A 19592-nucleotide genomic window follows, 5' to 3' on the forward strand; every position below is an offset into this window, starting at 1 on the left:
TTGGAGGTCCCGGACTGGAATTCCAGCCAGGGCATGAGAAATGAACTTTACTGGTTGGCCTGGTGTCTTGGATGTTTATCATTATAAGTATTTATCATAACAAAATATAGTATCGTTGAGTTGGTATCTCGTAACACAAGTTTTGAACTTACTACGAGGATAACTCAATCTGTATAAATTGTCAAAAAAAAAAATGCTAACAGAACGGGACAAATAGCTAAGGAAATGTGAAAGAAATTAATGCAGTCACCTGTGAGGTAGAAACAAATAAGCAAGTAATTGGGAAGACATAAAATGGAAAACCGACCAAAATTCACTTTCTGCAGGGTGTCACTAGTACTCAAATGATTGTTTTCTTAGTTTTATAATACGTAATTCTAAATCATTCGAATTATAACCCAGGAAAGACAGTAATTGTCTTTACTTAAATGTCAGTAAGTAAAGTATCCTTGATTTCGTAATGGTATCGCTAAACTTTAAGGTTATTAACACAATCCAAGGGCAAAGGGCTGAGTGGGGGCGGTGTGCTCCAAACAAAATAAGTTGGCGCCAATATAAATAGCTACGTTTCCTGTGACGCGTGAGTTTGAGAGTTGCAACAGTTTATTCGAAGAATATTCGTAACGGTCAACCAAGTTATTTTCTGAGTAACGTATTTACGTAGTTTGATAAAGAAAGTTTAATGTGTACCATGATCTAATATGGTTCTGTACAGCTAGTCTGCACTGCGGTCAGACTCCAAGATCCAACCCACTTCAGTATCATGGTTATAGACAGACGCATCTCTTCAGAGATGTGAAGACGCAATAGAATATTACGTCCGGAGGATGGCGACAGTTACATCTTTTTCTTCGTGAGCCATATATCAACTCTAGTTTCTAGGGACGGGTTACTTCTGATATATCATCATCAGAGTATCAGAGTCATAGAAATCTTTGAGTATACCAGTTAAGACATACTGTCACTGCAACACTACTCCTTTAATTACCTTAAGGATATCTTTAGAACCCAAATGCGAGAGCTTAGAACTGATTGCTGAATAGTTCAATCAGTTGCATGGTATGATAATAAAGCTTTTGTTACCATAGTTGGAACTGAATTGATTGCACCTTAAATCCCTATAGCATGCAGAGTAAATAATTAGTCTCATAAATCATCACCAAGTCAACTGCAATTTGCTCTATTCATCCATTTATGTCCATCCCTATCTGTCACAACCAACGTCTATTTACGAACTTTCATTCAAATTTGAACTTTCTCAACCTAATTGATAAAGTTCAAGTTACATACATCACTTGCTTCAAACGAACGGACGTTGACAGCAGAAATAAATATGAATTGTTTATGTCTTAGCGTCTTACACATAAGGGCTATTGCGGGGTGCGTTTCTGCTTATTTTTGTTGGGTACTCGGAAATAGAAACTCATGTGTTTCTCGTTTTATAAATATGAGCAATTCAGAGTTTGTGTCACTGACTGCTGTTACCAAAGCTTTGTCTGCTTTCTGTGTGTATATAGATTTTGGATTTTTTTTTAAATTTCGTATGTACAGTACAGTTAGGCATATGAGGACTAGGATTTAATTTACATGGTTAACAATTCCTACTGTTATGTTTAATTTGAATTCCAATGCCGGCTAATTATTTACTGACATAAGATATAGGAACTGTATTTAATTTGAACTTTCTCTCATACTCTCATGATTGGAAAATGAGATAGCAGAGTTTTGACAGACTGCCAGACTAAAAAAGAACTTGTTATACAAGACTTGTTTGTAACTTTGTTTCATGCTACAAAGTTTATAAAAGTAATGCCAATTTATATTCTAAAAAAACTAAACAGCAAATTCCCTGCCTCTATTTTATAGCCCTAAAAACTCAGACTCTTTAACACCACAGATTAGAAGACTTACTAATCGATTCACTTATTCACAATCAAACATTGCGTAAATTATGCTTACTATACACACGATGTGACTCATCGCTATAAAACTTAATGAGTTACATAACCCATTCTATTAGCATCACCCGTCCAAGTGGAACAGGAGGTCAGTCTGGCGGTGACCTCGAGAATTGGAGATTTGACTTCATTACCATAAAGAGCCGGGAGATTATTAAGAACACTCTTTCTTTGTTAATTGCATTTGTAAGCTAATATAGGTACAGCTTCAACCTCTTAGACATGCTAACTGTCACCAGTTTGGATTTCACAAGAGAACTTAATATTTTTTTGATCTCATATCACAGAAAACTTTCGCTTTTCAATTGAAGTGGTTTATTTTGTTAGAACATGATGTAAACCGACATCAACTAACCTAAGTTTATAGTATAAGCCAAATTTCAAAATAAGATTTGCTGTGAAAAAAACTCGAAATCCAAATAGTAATAGAAAATTCTTTGGCGAATTCAAAAGGTAAACGAAAAGCCCAGAATCTTTACAGATTTATTATTGTAGCAGGTGTCAATGGTATATTAGATATTAGATAATGGAAAGAAACAGATAAAGTTGCGTTTCGTTGTCTTAAAAAACAGGTACATATGTGGCGGTGGTAATAAGATATTGTCCATAAATTGCACGAGGCATTCTGAAGAAAACAGTAATTTTAAAGCGGAATACTTTCAACAATGTCATCACTAATAGGCATCTACAATAACAAAGATAGAAGTTACGCGTGAATTAAAAGAAAATATCATGGATATGTCAAAAAATGACATTTTTTGTTTTATACAGTAAGCAAAGGTTAGAAGCAATCATAACCAGTACCAGAAACTACTATCATTATGATAATATCGTAGGTACTTACGTATACTTATTGTGATAAAAACGCCTTACTGTTTCGCCGGGGTTAAAAATTCCAATAAGACTACTAAGAATGCAAATAAAATAGATATTGCACAAGACAATCTCAACTCGGCGTAACCCGAGCCGGTCCTAAGATATCTCCCTGAGTAACCCGACGCGTGTGCGTTACAAGTAATACGAGGTTTTAACGTTTAGGCTCCAATGGACGCGCGGTTAGAGCTTTTAGTATTATTGATTTATTATATACCACTTCTTTATTGCAGCGAGTTAGAGTTTTTATTTGAATAACTTGCTTTGCTTTTAAAATAACTAGCTTAAAACCTCTACAGTCACGAACATATGAACTACAGTCATAGACTATACAAGAAAACCTATTATCAATGTTATTTCCCAGATTCCTTTATCCACCACTCCATCTATTTCCCATGGATGTCATTAAAGACGACTAAGGGATAGGCTTCTAAACTTGAGATTTTTCTTATAGGCGACAAACTAGCAACCTGTCACTTTTTAAATCTCAATTCTATCATTAAGCCTAACAGCTGAACGTGGCCTGTCAGTCTTTCAAGACCGCTGGCTCTCTCTACCTCGCAAGGAATATAGACGTAATTAAGTGGATGGATGTATGGTAAATCAGACCAACGATTCGAAAGTTATTGCATTACAAACATACGTAAGAAAAATGTATTTTTGACCCAATTTTTTTGCCCCAATGATACAAGATTGTAGTAAATCCGTGGTTTATAAAATTGTCCACGGACTGCCATCAGGCGTTATCATATGCCTAATTAAAATTGGACATTCATTAACATTAAAGTACGCCAGGTCCAAAAACTATCTAATAACATTAATGACTGCAATGCAAAGCTGTTGTGCTCGACTGGTTAGCAACTAATGTGAGTCACATATGCACGTTCCCACGCCGTTGACCAGTGATCTAATAAAGTTCGACAACCCCGGCCATGTTGCATTGTAAACTATTGCTAATCATAGCTAAACTGAAACTGTGACTATCAATGTCAGACTGCTTCTTCCTCCTGGCGTAAATCCCGGTAACATCCTCACCTCTCTGGAGACGAGCCAAGTGCGCCTTTTAACCATAATTTTAACGAACCAAAAGGCAAGTCAAGTTTTAACACGAAGCGACTCTCGTCTGACTTTACAAGAGATGATCTCATCATGAGATAAATGTGCCTATTCTGTAGGTCGACTTCTTTGATATCCATAAAAAAGAACCACTCCAATTCTTTACTGGGGTGCCACACGGCATCAATGTCACTCTTTCTATTTCTCCATAATATTCGCATGGTCCCGTTGGCACAATAGGGAACGCCCTAATAACCAGCAAGGGCAGGAGATCGTAAAAGCCTTGTCCAGTATGTGAAATTACTGGACAGTGTCATTAAACATTTTACTTCAGCGAACATTGAGTTTTAAAATTAAGAACGCAATTTAAAATACATTATTATGAGAGAAATTACCATTTGTTGATGCAACATCTGATTGATTGGATGTGTTATGCTTTAGCAAAAAAAAATTTAGACATTTTCGATACGATGCCCATATCTGTAGTTCCCATCACTTTTAACAGACGCTTCAAGTCTAGCATTACTAGCAATTTCAATCTTTCACAGATCATCAGAACAATCTGTTTCGATATTTACAATTTGCGAAACTTCTTAGCTGCATGTAGGTAGCCTTTGTTTACACATAACGAGTTTCCAAATCTAGACATGTGGAACTGAGGCGAGGTAACGGGCCCGGCCGAAATGCGGACCGTTAGTGAATATGTTTGTTTACGTGCTCATTGCATTTCTGATTGCTGTTGATAGCGATCTATTGTTATACCCCGACAAGCTTGGATTACGGTCATGTTTATATTTACATTCGTTAAGAAAAGAGATTATGTAATTTATTGCGGTATCTGATCATAAATTCACAGGTAAGTTATTAAGTTAGTTTATTTATAGAGACAAAACAGAGGCACTACACTTCATCGTTGAAGCTAGCTCTTAAATAGAACTGAAATTATTATCACACCTGCAGTTTTATTATAATAGCTTATCATAAAGAGTATTTTAAACTTAAATTTACAAGAAACCCCGATATGACCACTTCCATCTTGCACGGCAGAATATAATTTGATTTCCACAAAAATGTTACAACAGCGTTAGTCAATGACCAAAACCTTTCCATGAAAGTAAATATACAAGTACGTACATACGATATTAAATCTTAAAGAACCCTTAGTTATTCGTATAATAACACAATCTTCCGTTGTATGATAATCGCGCAATTCAAATACCCCTTACATACTGGTAAATGGTATGCGGTGCGATAAGATATCGCCAAGATTGACTCATCTTACTCAAACTAGGTGTGTGGGTCGTGCAAACATCTCCTTAATGTGCTAATCGTTCTAGTTGCGAAGAAAAAAGTTACGAAAGGACCGCAGGAGAGCATACAAGTTCCTTTGCTTAAAATGCTAGACTTCCACCTTAACTTATGGAGAACAGACCATATTACAATTCATAGACATTTCGTAAGTTACCTACACGTAATGCCTATTCGCATACTCTATTCTTACATTTCTTTTCATAACTCACCAGCGTTTGCAACTATATTTATCAAACGTTTATAAGGACCAAATGAATAAAGATGACCTTTGTTTCCGTAGAAATCGCATCGATATCGATCAATCTGCTATGAAATGCAAACAGCTCTACCTGTTTGCATTTCATAGCAGATTTAATAAAAAATCTATATTTTAGTACAGTCATTCATATTTGGACATACATAGAGACCAATTTCACACAACATTAAAATTGGAAATTGCGGTTACAAATCTAATAATGTGTGTGATTTCTTTTGCGGTTCTAAATAAAATGTGCTCCTGTGAACGTGTGAAATTATCATTTCCAGACAAAAATACATAAAAAACAAATCAACGAGGGCTTATGAAATAATCTCTCTCATATTTATGCTCCACCGCAATATTTTAGGGGTCTAGTTTTTTGTTTCTGCAGCGTTTTCAGTTAAAAGAACATTTGTGCGCGTATCATCTTTAACGACTTCAAGCCTATTTGCATTGTCATCATTTTATTTGAACACAGCAATCGGGAAGATAAAATTTCAAAATCTGAAAACCCCGCATTTCTTTACCTCCCGATACGGTCAAAACGTAGCGGCGGAGCGTGCAACACTCAAAAATGAGCGTTACCAACAACTTATTCTATTTCTGTTCTCTCCATTCTGTGTGAACTAGATGCACGTAACTTGAACAAAACAAATACTCAAAGACAATCTAAACTTTCACCATCATAACTCAGAAAATTGTCTAAGTGATCGATTTCATGTCAAATGACGTGAAACAGGAGAACTTTTTACTTCATTACAAAAACATGTAAGTGCTCAAAGCCTAGGGCATTTTCTACCATTCAGCTAAGCGTAAGTTCTCTCCGCGAACATTCAACAATAATAAATGGGTATCTCTTAAAAAGTCATGAAACATCTTCGTCTACATCGTCACTTACCATCAGGTGAGATAGAAGACAAATGCCTAATCCAATATTGAGAAAAAAACTAAGCGTACAATGTAGACGTCGAGTATTGTACCTTGAAATGCTAAGTTGGAAGATGAAGTTTCATCTTACCCCTTCGAGAAAAAGGCGTGATTTAATGTGTATATGTACGTAAATGCTAATACAAACTTGGTTATACTACAAAACACAGGATGCTTGTGACAGCATGGGCTTTTATCACACACTGCAATTTAACGTTTTCCAAAGCCTACATAACAAAATTAAAGTTGAAATTGGTTCTGAAAATATAGCCGATCAAGAAATAAATAAAAAAAAGAATAAAAATAAACAAAAAATAAATAAAGCCAATCAGCGTCATGATTATGTCACGACATAAACTTGTGTGGAACTTTTTGGTAGCACATAAGTTTAAATAAGATTTTTTAAAGTTATGTTTACTTGAATTTAATGCTCCAATAAAATAAATTCTTTCTTTAAAAAAGATCTCAATGTAAGGACCAATGTAAAGGATGTACTTTACATGATCATCTTAAATTTAACAACCATTAACCAACTTTTTGTATTAAAAACTTTTGAATGGAGTGTATCTAAAGCGTTTTTTTTTCAGAAATTCTAATGCCAATCCAAATACATATATCTACACAAAGATAAAATATACATCCTACTCCGTAAATATTCCGAAATAGAACATCACAAAGCACTTTATCTATCAAAGAGCGACGCAACTAATATACAAACACAACAGAATTCTCTCGAGAACGGAAATGTGGTCGAAACAAGACGAAAACAAACAGACAGACATAAACTCGTCGAGATGGAACTGTCTCTAGTAATTACTGGCCATTTGTTATACTACTTACGTACCTACGTATTTTTAAAAACGTTAGGGACTTTTAAGGATTAGAAATATTAAGTTAGTAATCCCACCTCGGCTTTGTACTAATTACTGTTTTCTGAATTATTCACATAAGTTTGATTGTTAACCAATGTTCTTACGGTAAGAGAAAACATCGTGAGGAAACCTGCACATTAAGACAACTAGATGGTGTAACTCTGATCCAATATGAGCTAAAGGGTTCACCTGCAAAGTTTGCGGAGGTCAGAGGGAGTCACTTCGTGTAAAAACCTAACTTATCCAAGACCATAGGTAATAGACGTAACCCGGGTTATTTTTTAGAGAGATGAGGATGTAATTGGGACTAAAGCCAGGAGAAAGAAGTGAGCAACAAACATTTCTAACACTAGCTGTGCCCGCAACTTCGTCCGCGTGGAATAGTTATTTTGGGCATCATTGAAGCCCTCAAGGGTGAATAATTTTTCCCATTTTCAATTATGTATTTCCTCCTTATAGTTGCATCGTGATGCGAAAATTTTTGTTTTTGACAATAGAATTTTTCAATTCGAACGAGTTGCTCCTGAGATTAGCGCGTTCAAACAAACAAACAAAGTCTTGAGCTTTATAATATTAGTATAGATTATAATACAAACGAGTCTACGTGATTTCGTTCACATCAACACGGCTTCGTAGCCTTCTAGCAGCTTATTTCCGCTTATTGGATTTACACAGCAAGACGTCACGTGTGTTTGCTTAACTTAGTTTTAATTGCTTCATCATTCATCGTCTTGGTTTTTTACCTGGTTCTATCCTTACTAGAGATGAGCATTTAGATCGTGATTTAGAAGAAGATAAATCAAACACAAAGTGAAATATCTGATCTCCACGACCCTGCGGGAGAACCCACAGACTTATTATTTATAGGTGCACCAAATCCAGCTTAGGTCATCATCGTAGTAATGACAGACCCATTTGCGACTTTAATAGGTAAGTGAAGATTTTACACAGTTCAAGGTGAAAGGGCTTTACATTGATTTAATCTGAATTGTAAATTGTTATCGTCAATTAAGCATTCAACTGTTCACTTTTTAAAATACTTATTCTTTCTTGTTGTAAATTATGTGTCAGTCGGTGCAATAGACACCATCACACATGTAGTCACTCGTTTCACATGTGCTATAATATAACCATTAAAAACGTATGGTGACCAGATCCAGATCTCACGCTATGGAGATAACTGTTTAATGTCAAATTACAATTCTAAAATCAGACATTTATTGTTTTATTGCTATCAGTATTAAGCAAATAACAGCGTTACGTTATAGTTATAAACATATGGATTATGTTTCACTGCAAGGGTTGCGGAGGACAGATGAGATTGGCGTTGTGTTAAAATCTGACTTACACAATAAAAGGCTCACTATCAAAAAGCCCATCCCTAGATCTTCTCTAGAGAGGTGAAGATACCAGGAAGTTATCAAAGGGAACATTCCTCTCCTGAATCAGTGCTCTAGTTAGAATTAATACCGAATGACCTTCTAAATAACTCAAAAAAGGAAGTTAATTCAGAGACAACAACAGATTTAGCCAATATCATTTAAAACAATATACAAACGTCCAAAAACGTCAAAGCATAGGAAATAGAACAAAACAGACATGTCACAGAATTAGGAAATGGTGGCCGTTAAACTGGCATCGCAATAAACAATTCTGTCGTCTGCACTAACAATTAAATTGATGCAACCGAGGTCGATGAACTGGTCACTGTTTATAACTGCTTTTGATCAAAGATTAGATAGGATGCGTGTGCGTTCTGATAGGAATGCTCGTTGATAGTTTTGAGGTGAGATATTCTATTTTCAAACTAGTGAACTATTCATTTGGTCGGCGGCGGTCTCTTGACTGTTTTTTGGGTTAGAATAAAAACCAATGGCTGTGGGATTTTTTTATTATCACTTTTAGTCATTAAATGTATAGTCTTTTGAAAAACATATGTACGAAATTTACTCCACTTTTTTTATTATACTAAATCAGGGATTTTCAATAGAAGGTAAAATGAATATGATGGTGGTACAATTAATAATTTTGTGATAGATAGATGAAAGAGTTAGAGTTTTATAAGCTTTTTAACAATGTCTGAAAAATAAAAGTTACTTGTATTGTATAATTAGGGTTTGCCTTTTTATTAAGATTAAGACTCAGCTTGTCAAAACAGATATCTGAACGAGCAAAAATATCGTGTACAGTTTGGTCAATTGGTCCTATACGTCTATTAATTGCACTCATGTGACCTGTCTATTTAAACAATTTATCTATATCTCATCTTTGCTGTTTGACAAAAAAGCACTAACCGTAACAACCGACAAAGGCATAAGTTCTGTATGTTTTAAACGTATTTCATTTAGTTCTAGTATCTTTTTTTAGTGTCGCGTTGATAGGTGACTCATCTTTCTTCTTTACAATTGAATGTAGTAAATCTCCAAGCTTAAAAGATGGACGCAGCAGTGTTATGTTTTTACACTATTTTGATTTATATCTACATTAATAGATTTTATCTTTTCAATGTGTATTATTTATTATGTTCTTCTGATTCATGAATCACGCATATCTCATGAGCTTCTGCTATGCCTCGATGTATATTGATATTATTTTATCAGTCACGTCATCATTGATCGTGTTTGACGCCTTTTTTTAAGAAAATCTCATTACTAAATTGAAATTACCACACTATAATCTGACATATAGGACTCTGATTAAAACCGGAACAAAATCTGTCCATTAGAGCCTACTATGATACCAAAACAGACAAGACTCTATCGGTCCGAATGAAAAAACTTGCAATGAAGATTCATCAATTAAATATTGTACTCCGGGCGATGTTTCCGATCGAAGAGAAAACAAATAATAAATGGTTTTCCAAACGATTTATAACGATCGCGTCAATATTTTAGAAAATGATACTTTCACGAAAATTGCTTCGATTGGCATTTATCTTTCTATTGATTGTAAAATAATTGAAATAAAAGTGTCCACTACACACTGGTTTGAAAGAATAGATTTACCAAAAAAGAAAATTCCCATAAAAAATATTTTACGGCGGAAGATACAAGTATGTATGATTCCATTAAGAATGAATGGCCTTGTTCAATATCAACGAAAATTTTAACTAAAATAGAGCCTTTAGTCTTATTACCTTATATACAATATCAAAAAATTCCTATGATTATGACATAACACCGCAAAGACTAGTAAAATAACCTTTGACAGCTATAAAAATATGATACTATGAATGAAACTTGTTTTCATCTAAGCACACATTTATTTCCGAGTCGCACACGCACTTGCCTATATAATACCAAGGTCGTTTCACATTATGTCATTATTTCTACTTTACAACTTTAGGAAAAATTAAATCTTAAAAGACAGATTTTTACATTAATTTATGTTTTTTTACAAGTTTGATAACAGAGTTTTGCTTACTACACTTAGTTGACACTGGAGCTATCGTTATCGTTCTAAAGGCGTTTGTCTAAATTGCGATTTCCCTGGCGAGTACCCCAGACCAGCCAGTACCAGTACCAGTAAGAAAGTCAGGGAAAATAAGAAATGACCCACCACCACCAAACTAAGACCATGTAAACAGCAGAAACTACCGACACACCGAACCCCATACTTGGAATTGGAGCATGCATATTCAGTTGCCACAAAATACAATTTTCCTCCTGCTCTCCGCTTCACTTCATTACGTCAACACTAAGCAAAGCAGCGAATTATGCTAACATTATAATGTTGCATTCTATTCTTAGAATATGTCATTACTTTTTGTAGCAAAAAGGAGGAAAATCTTAGTCTCTGCTCCACAGGTCTACTGCAATTAGCGTATTGTATAGACGATACAATATGAGAAAAAAGTAACATATGAATTATGTATCTCCATTTTTTTGGTACGGGACCAATTTAATTATAGCGTTTTATTTTTAAGACATTAATAATAATAGTGACTTTAAATAATTTGTCAATAATTGTCAACACGAACACTCAGGTAAATAGTGAAAACTGAAAATTATATACATATGAAGTTTTGGCTCATAAAAATGAAGTTCCACTGTCTAATACAAATGTTAAATAATACGAAAATCTTATCACTTATTTACATAAAGTTGGGCATAATATTACAAGCGTTATCACTACTTAATTAGACGATAATCCCCGATCTAATATTGTGAAGTCGTTCACCCAAGATACGGTGAGAGAAAACATCGTGAACAAACCCGCACATTCAGGCAATTTGATGTGTAACCATATCGATACTATACGGGTAAGGTTCCACTGCAAAGGTTGCGGAGGTCAGATGGGAGTCGCTTCGTGTTAAAATCTGACTCCACGATCCAGGATACATGGTCAAAGGCATACTCTGAGTTCCTCTCTATACTGGTGAGGGTGCAACCGGGAGTAACGGCAGGAGGAAGGTCAACCCAGGATAATTATAAACATTAACCATCAATGATTTTGCAATAAAGAAAGAGGTTGAGATTTTACAAAAAACAAAGTTGACAAAAATAAATTTCAATGGCTCGTATTGCCTCAATCAACTTTTCAACATAACATAACAAGCATTACTAAATGTCAACTTTTCTAGAGGTGCGCTTGCACATGTTAACACCGTATTTATACCAGCAAATGTCTCAAAAACACTAAAAAGGCCAAATTTAGCTGAAAGGATTAATGATGGAACTTAAGAACAAATCAATAGTTTTTTTTTTGACAGAGAATCGATAAAGATGGAGGAAGAAACCCAACTAAATAAGCCTTTCCCTGCCAGGAAAAGAACGTCTTACACGAGACAAATGAGTTTGGTCACAATAACTCAACAATTTCGCGAATAACTACGGTGATAAACCAGACTGTTACTAGCAAAATTCATATACAATTTCAAAAACTGTAATATACTACAATCTTTGTAGGCATCGATCAATTTTTCGCTCTAATGCTCACCCTCACAGTTCTACAACTAAATAAATAACACCTTATGAATTCTATAGTAAGGTACAAATTGCGGAGTTAAACTCATCTGGATTAAGTTAACTAATCTTGCAATCAAAATTGTTTTCTTGTGGTCTGCAATTGCCGTTTTTCTTCAAATTACGCATCAGTTTTGTAGGGTTGTATAATTCGCAAAAAATACTGTCTTACGTTAAAAGGAAAAACAAATAAATAACGAAATATAAATACTTTAATAAAAATACAAGATACAAATTTTCAGAAAGACAAATCCATGTCTGTTATGGAAGATTCGGTTTAATCTTCAACGAATATAACTGCTTTCAAAGCTAATAGATCATTAATTCTTTTAAACTCTTCACTCTTATGATTTTTATGGCACCATCGATCTTTCACGGCATCATAAAGTCTTAAAATAAACAGATCATAATAACCAATGTCGTTAAGACGCAATGAATATAAGTGGCGATAGTCTGATAGTGAAGCAATATTTCTTTGATCTAAATTCAGATATTTTAGTGTGACAGCGCCCGTATGTTAGTAAGGTTGGACGAACTCTCAACTAGCACCAATTAAGGATGATTGCCTGCAGTAAATGTAGGAATATTATGTGGAACGCTAGAGAATTGGGTCAACATAACCAGATTTATCCTGATTTAGTCAACAAAAACAAGTTTCTTACACCTATAGTCCTCAATGAGGCTTTTAAGTAGATTTAAATAGCTATTAGACAATTCTGTCACTACATAAATAACGACCATTAGTTATCCACTTTCACAAGTTTATGATCCAGCGCTAAGTAGTGAACACGCAATGAACTTAATACAGTTCAAATACCTCTATCTCATATAAGGGAAGGCTCAAATGAACACTGACCTCAAAGCACTGCCTTGCTCCCTGACGTCAACTCCATTGATGGCTTCTTCGTTTCTAGCCTGGAGACCGGACATTTTCGACCAATCTCAGCAAAGTTGACGTCTCTCCGCGAATCGGAATCAGGATCACGTCATCGCGGCGTCGAAGCAGCCAATCCTGTCGCTCCATTAAGGATCATCGTGCTGCAACAAATTTCGAATTTAAATTCAGAATGCGGACACGGCTTAACGGATAAGGCGAAACGAAAGGAAGTAATTCGTGATATAAGACAGTAGCTGTTATGTAACTGTTCTTTACAATAAGCGCTATTGTAGACATACCGATTGTAAATCTAAATACAAAAGTTGTGCTACTATTTATTCTTGCTCTAAAGTGTAAATTGATAGATCAAGATCAAAACTGTGAGGAATTAGATAGACAAGATTGCGGTTTTGGAAACAATCCTCAAGGTCGTGGTGACGAAAAGATAAGATTGACGATAATTTCTAAACTGGACGTTCGGATTGAGACAAAGCGTAATCTTTTCTAATGGATATCCGCGAAGCCAGACGTTTCTGGGTCAGCATAGGTATGGTGAAATATTGCAAAATTAGGATTCATTTACGCATAAAGAATAAAGTCAATTTTTTTTGGTTTACTAAACAGTGAAGGAGTAATTTCTTTATAACTTTCAGTAATTGTGCATTTACCACATTTTTTATGCGCAATTTGAACACAAAGTGTTAAGAGGTGACAAACAAATATAAAAACTTTGTATTTATAACTAGGTGTTAGGATACAACATATAGAATAACAGACAAATTATGTCAGCGACATGGTGCCAAGTTCCTAGTTCCTACATTTCATCACAGCACGCATCGTATCGTACCGAATTAACCGTAACTAAAATAGATTCTAATTGTGGAGTGTTAAAATCGGGATGTTTAAAAAAAATACAATATTTACTCTTGTTTAGTGAATAACGAAGGTTAGCGTTTAACGACTTGATGTTATCGTTAAAATTGTATTCAAAACATGAAAATTTGGCAACAGTTTTAGTTTGATGAACGCATCATAATTATGTAGCGCGAGCGATGATTCGACTCGACCGCCACCAAAGGGAAGATCTTCCGCCAGGCTAGGTGTTATGCCTGGGGAACCGCGCGACAGACGAGACGATGTTGAGTCGGAGGTTACATTTATTTTTTTAGACCCTTCGCTGCAATTAGCTGAGTAGTGTCTGCCATTAGTGATGTCACCACAATATAATATCGTAGTTTCTTTAATGTCAAGGAGCCTGCCTTTACTTTTGCCTGCTACTTTAATTGCTTTAATCTCTTTTCTCTTTTTCGTTCCCTTTCCTTTCGTATTTTCAGCTGTTGGTTTCACACCTCGTCCGCTAGGCACTGGATGGCACTGCGCTTTAGAATGTTGGCAAAGCTTTCCAACCTTAGTTGTAATTTTATTTTGCCTGCTACAGTATCCACGAGAATTAGGTAGAAACCGAATAAGTGCGTAGTTATTATTGAATATTGCATTCATTGATGATAGCACCATGATCTGAACGATTTTACATACATTCATACTTATAATCACGTTTATATCCCTTGCGGGGTAGACAGAGCCAATAGTTTTGAAAAGACTGATAGGCCACGTTCAGCTGTTGTTTGGCTAAATGATAGAATTGAGACTCAAATAGTGATAGGTTGCTAGCCCATCGCCTAAAAGATGAATCTCAAGGTTACCATACTATCCCTTAATCGCCTTTAACGACATCTGTGGGAAAGAGATACAGTAGTCCAATTGTTTTTTTATTGGTGCCGGGAACCACATGGCACTCATATATATATATATATAGCGAAATAAATCGATTAGCGAAATAAAGCGATTTATTTCGTGGTATTGGACTCTTCCCAAGCCATTTGGCAAAAATTATACTTGAATAACTTATAAGGTATCAAATTGCAAGTAGAAATTCTTGATTCAAGATTTCCTCGCAATGATAAATAAATCGTTTACTCGCTAATACTTGAAGGTCGGGCGATGTCCTCTCTTCTTATAGTCATAACGGAAGTGAAAGGGATGTTTATTCAGCTTTTGAGAGAATATTATCCTTGTCAGATTTTATAACTACATTTTGTCAATTAAAATAAAATTATGGCTTGCTAAGTGAGTGACAGTGTCCTTTTTGTACCTACGCGTATTTGAATATCTTGTGTAAAATCTTTAATTGGCTTATCTGTAAATCAGTTTCTCAAGTCAATGCAAATTAATTAACTAAACACAGATCTTAATGTATAAATAAATGTTTACTAAGTGCTTGTTATTTGTACCGGAAATATTTCGGGCAAACCTATGTATGTTCAGCCCCCGTAGAATGACACGCGCGACGTTGTTTTTATCGCGCGATAAACTATCGCTAATCTCGGGAACTACTGGTTCCAATTGAAAAATTCTTTTTACGTTGAATAGACCATTTACGAAGGAAGGCTTTAGTTAGACTATGTAACATCACGCTGCAACTATAAGGAGCAAAGAAATAATGTAAAATGTAAAAAAGGGGGATAATTATTCATCCTTGAGGGCTTCAATGATGTCCAAAATAACTATTCCACGCGAACGAAGTTGCGGGCACGGCTAGTAAACAATAATTTCAACAATACCAACACTTGAGAACGCATACCAACAGTTGTTTGGAATAACTGGACATTACGCAATCTGCGTCCTAAAATAATCTCACTTTACATGCTAAAATGTCAGCGTTCTCTGTGACCTGTGGGTCATCTTGTACTCTTAGATCATTTATAACTTCGATTAACTCGTCATCAGTACATTTGACTGGTAATTCATCATTTTCCTTGACAACACGTAACGTACGTAATCAAGTGTATCTACATTTACTATATCATATTGGTGCCGTGTGGTTCCCGGACCAATAAGAAAAAGAATAGGACTACGTTTTTTTCTTTTATGGATGTAGTAAAAGGCAACTAAGGGATAGGCTTATAATCTTGGGATTATTTTTTTAGGTGATGTGCTGACAACCTGTCACTATTTGAATCTCAATTTTATTACATTAATTTGAATTATTAAGCCAAAAAGCTGAGCGTGGCCTTTCAGTTTCGTCAAGATTGTTGGCTGTGTCTACCCCGCAAGGGATGTAGACGTGATTATATTTATGTATGTACGTATGTTATATTCAAAAAATTCAAAATTCAAAATTTTTATTCATTATTATAGGATATTATTATATCGCTTAATAATTGTCGTATGGTTTAACAACTTGGTTGACGTCAAATAAATTACTTAATAAATATACTAGTCTGTTTCGTGTAGAGGTTTAATGCTTGCATAAATAACAATGGGCCGACGTGTTGCAACATCAAATCATTCACGGATTGAAATAAAAAGGGCACGTGAGCTGCTTTTTATCGTGAACGCTAGCTTATTAATATTTGGATAAATAATACATTAAAAAAAAAAAACAATGCCATGTAAAAATATCAGGAAGAAATAAACAAACACCAACATTATAAATTTGGACAGAAGTAATGGACAGTTTAGCCTAAGGAGTGACAATTGACAGTAGGACACTATCCTAATATGAAATCATAGGAAACGCCTGATTTGGTAACAAAAATGTTCAAGTAGTCCTTATTAATATCTAAAGCGTGCACAATTGCATATATAAATATATATAAAAGAGGACAATGCCATATCACGGTTTTATTCGAAATTCCCGCAGTAACTTAAATAGCGAGATCTTGTCTTTCACACTACTCTAGTTGAAATATACAACCTTAACCAAGAAAAGATTATGGAGCACATTGAAAAAAAAAATATATACATATCATCAATATGATTAAAGTTTCTACGAACGACTCATAGTATTCGTTGCGTACATGATAACATCTGTAAAGCCATTACGACAATCAAATTGACGCGGTTCAGATGAGGTTTATGACGCATAAATTCATTGCGCTTCGAAGTTTGCTTCAAATTCGAAAGTAAGACAATTTATACTTTGGGTGTAATGAGGGTACCTATTTATCCAGAAATTTAGGGGAAGTGACACCATTTCGAATTTAAATGCACGAGTTTTACGAATTAGGTTTAATATTCGCTGGTTGGTGCTGAAACTTTATTATACGTCCAAAATTTATAGTTTACATCCAAAATTATTAGTTTGCTTTCATTCATCCACTCAACATGAGCAGTTTTTCTTAGCGTTTCCTTTTTAATATTGTCATGTCATTTATTTATATAATATCATCGCTTATTAGCTGTTCCTTATGCAGTCTTCCAAATTAAATCAATCGCACTCGTAATCTTAATTTACATCAAGTCATGGACGCTGTTATTACTTGGTCACTGTCTCATTAAGAAATTGAAGTAAATGAGAGCTGAATCGTGTGACCATCACATGCGAACGATAATTAGTACAGGCAGTAATCATGAGAAGCTAATGATCTTGTACATAATGACAGAAGAAACCTTCAAGTACAATTCACGACTAGCTTAAAATTATATATTGTAAAGATGCTTGATGATTATCTCATAAAAGCACTTAGATAACACAAATCGTTTAATCTCAGAGATCAAACTCGACAGTTAACTTTTTGAAAGCTTGATTCGATCATGTTTTAAATAAGTCCTAATAGTTTTTAATAAAGTCCTAAAAGTTTAATAATAATGGAATAAGTTTACTATAATTAGAATCTACAACTGTGAGAGAATCATGGCATTGCGGAACAAGTCTAAACATCACGTTGAACCATACAACGAAAGTGAGAAACTTCGTAATATATTAACATCACTTGTGTAACTAGTAAGTGGTGTTGCAAGTAATATACTTATAACTCTAAAACGTTTAATTTTTTTTTTGATAATTAGTTTGAATTTGGCTCTCCCGTCTTAACACTAGTGCTGTAATCGCAATGACCATGATTTTTCTTTTAAAAGTTGCAAATAGTTAATTATTTAACTAAGCAGGTACTATCCAAAAGGAAACCACCAATGACCATGAACGTCTAGCATACAGTGCCGATAAAAAAAACTTACAAGAAATAAAAGGGTGTTGCTTAGATTTGCTAAATTTGACCAGACTCAAAAATACTCCAAAGATAAACAAGATTTACTCGAGAAAAGAATAGTAATACTATAATTATTCTATCTGAAAGTTCTATTGTAAATTCTCAAAGCATTAGAAAGTCCTGTTTTGAAATCAATGTCAATGTATCAATAGAACTTAAACGACTGAAACTTACCAGTTCAGTTGTTCGACCTAACACTGGCATAACACCGTTTCTGTTATTAGCAATTTAAATGTTGTTTTAATGTAAACATTTTCTATTGTCCTCGTGACGGTTTACGGGCGGAGTAAATTCTAAAATCTGAATGGTCTAGATCATGAGTTACGGCGGTTATTGATGTACATTGATTTACAGACTTGGGATAACATTGTTCAAATAATGTTGATACAATGGGTGAAGTAACGAATTCTGTATACGAGTACTTTTTACTAACAGTCAACCTCTGGGTTAAGTGGATAGCTAGGTATTGGATGTTTAACTCGTATCCAACACTGCCGCTTAGAAAGTACAAGATATTTTAATTGTTCATTGTATCTCTTTCGGCACGATCAAATATTTAATTTAATTTAATGAACATATATGTTACAATTCCAATATTTGTTCCACGAAAAACTGCGCCTTGTTTCATGTCACGGTTTCACTGATAAAATCCATCACATAGTTATCAAAACATCTTAAGAATTATCTAACCAATGAAAGTAAATATTTATCTAAGATCTGAAAGCCAAAGGTAAACTTAGAATAAACTGGTATTTTCAAACTTCTTGGTCCCGTCCTTCATGATAACTATAGCTGCTTGGATAGCATTATACAAATCATTATGATATTATGTGCAAGGAATAAAGAAATGAACTGCAATTCACCGCTTTCTCCCATAACTTATTCCTAAATACGTGAGTGGCATTAAAATTTCTGCGTTAGCCGCGCGGCATTGAAAACACCTTTGTGGTAAATGCGGACGTTGTTGACAACGTAAATGGGTGTTAAATGTGAATATGGTCATGTCGTCAACTTAAACTCGACTTCTGTAAAGATATACTTTAAAAGCTTTTCACAAATCAAAGACTGATTTGCAGTTTCTGTTTTAATATCACCACAAAGATATCTCTCATTCTTACAAAAAATCTATTATTCTTAAATTCAGTTACTTAAATATTACGGAAGTTATGAGGAAATATTCTATCATAATTTGCTTAAATGCATCGATTAAAGTGAAGACACAGCGTTTATTTACATAAAAAGAAGACCACACTAGAACTGTTCATAACATTAAATACGTACTTTATTTATTTGTGTAGAACGAAGTGCAAGTGACTTCTTTGGAAATACTTGAAGGAGCTAAAATTAATAAGGCAAAAGGCGAAAAATGAACATTTCACTTAATGAAAAGAATTGAACGAAATTTATGTTGAATCCAATCAAACTCAACTTGTCGTAAAAAAACTCCAATTCACCATGCAGATTT

At 34.6% G+C, this 19592-nt stretch overlaps 1 protein-coding gene across 2 annotated transcripts in view; it reads right to left on the reverse strand.

Moving 5' to 3' along the window:
• The window catches only part of LOC106130419 (pleckstrin homology-like domain family B member 2), a 68996-nt gene that overhangs the window by 34668 nt on the left and 14736 nt on the right, over positions 1 to 19592 (reverse strand). For both annotated transcript variants that reach the window (XM_013329257.2, XM_060952039.1), the window contains exon 2: positions 13056 to 13237. In XM_013329257.2, the coding sequence (XP_013184711.1) occupies positions 13056 to 13129 (74 nt within the window). In that variant the 5' untranslated portion in view covers positions 13130 to 13237. The remainder of the gene's footprint in view (positions 1 to 13055; positions 13238 to 19592) is intronic.

The sequence above is a fragment of the Amyelois transitella genome, chromosome 27, assembly GCF_032362555.1.
Source record: "Amyelois transitella isolate CPQ chromosome 27, ilAmyTran1.1, whole genome shotgun sequence".
In the NCBI taxonomy this organism is placed as follows: domain Eukaryota; kingdom Metazoa; phylum Arthropoda; class Insecta; order Lepidoptera; family Pyralidae; genus Amyelois; species Amyelois transitella.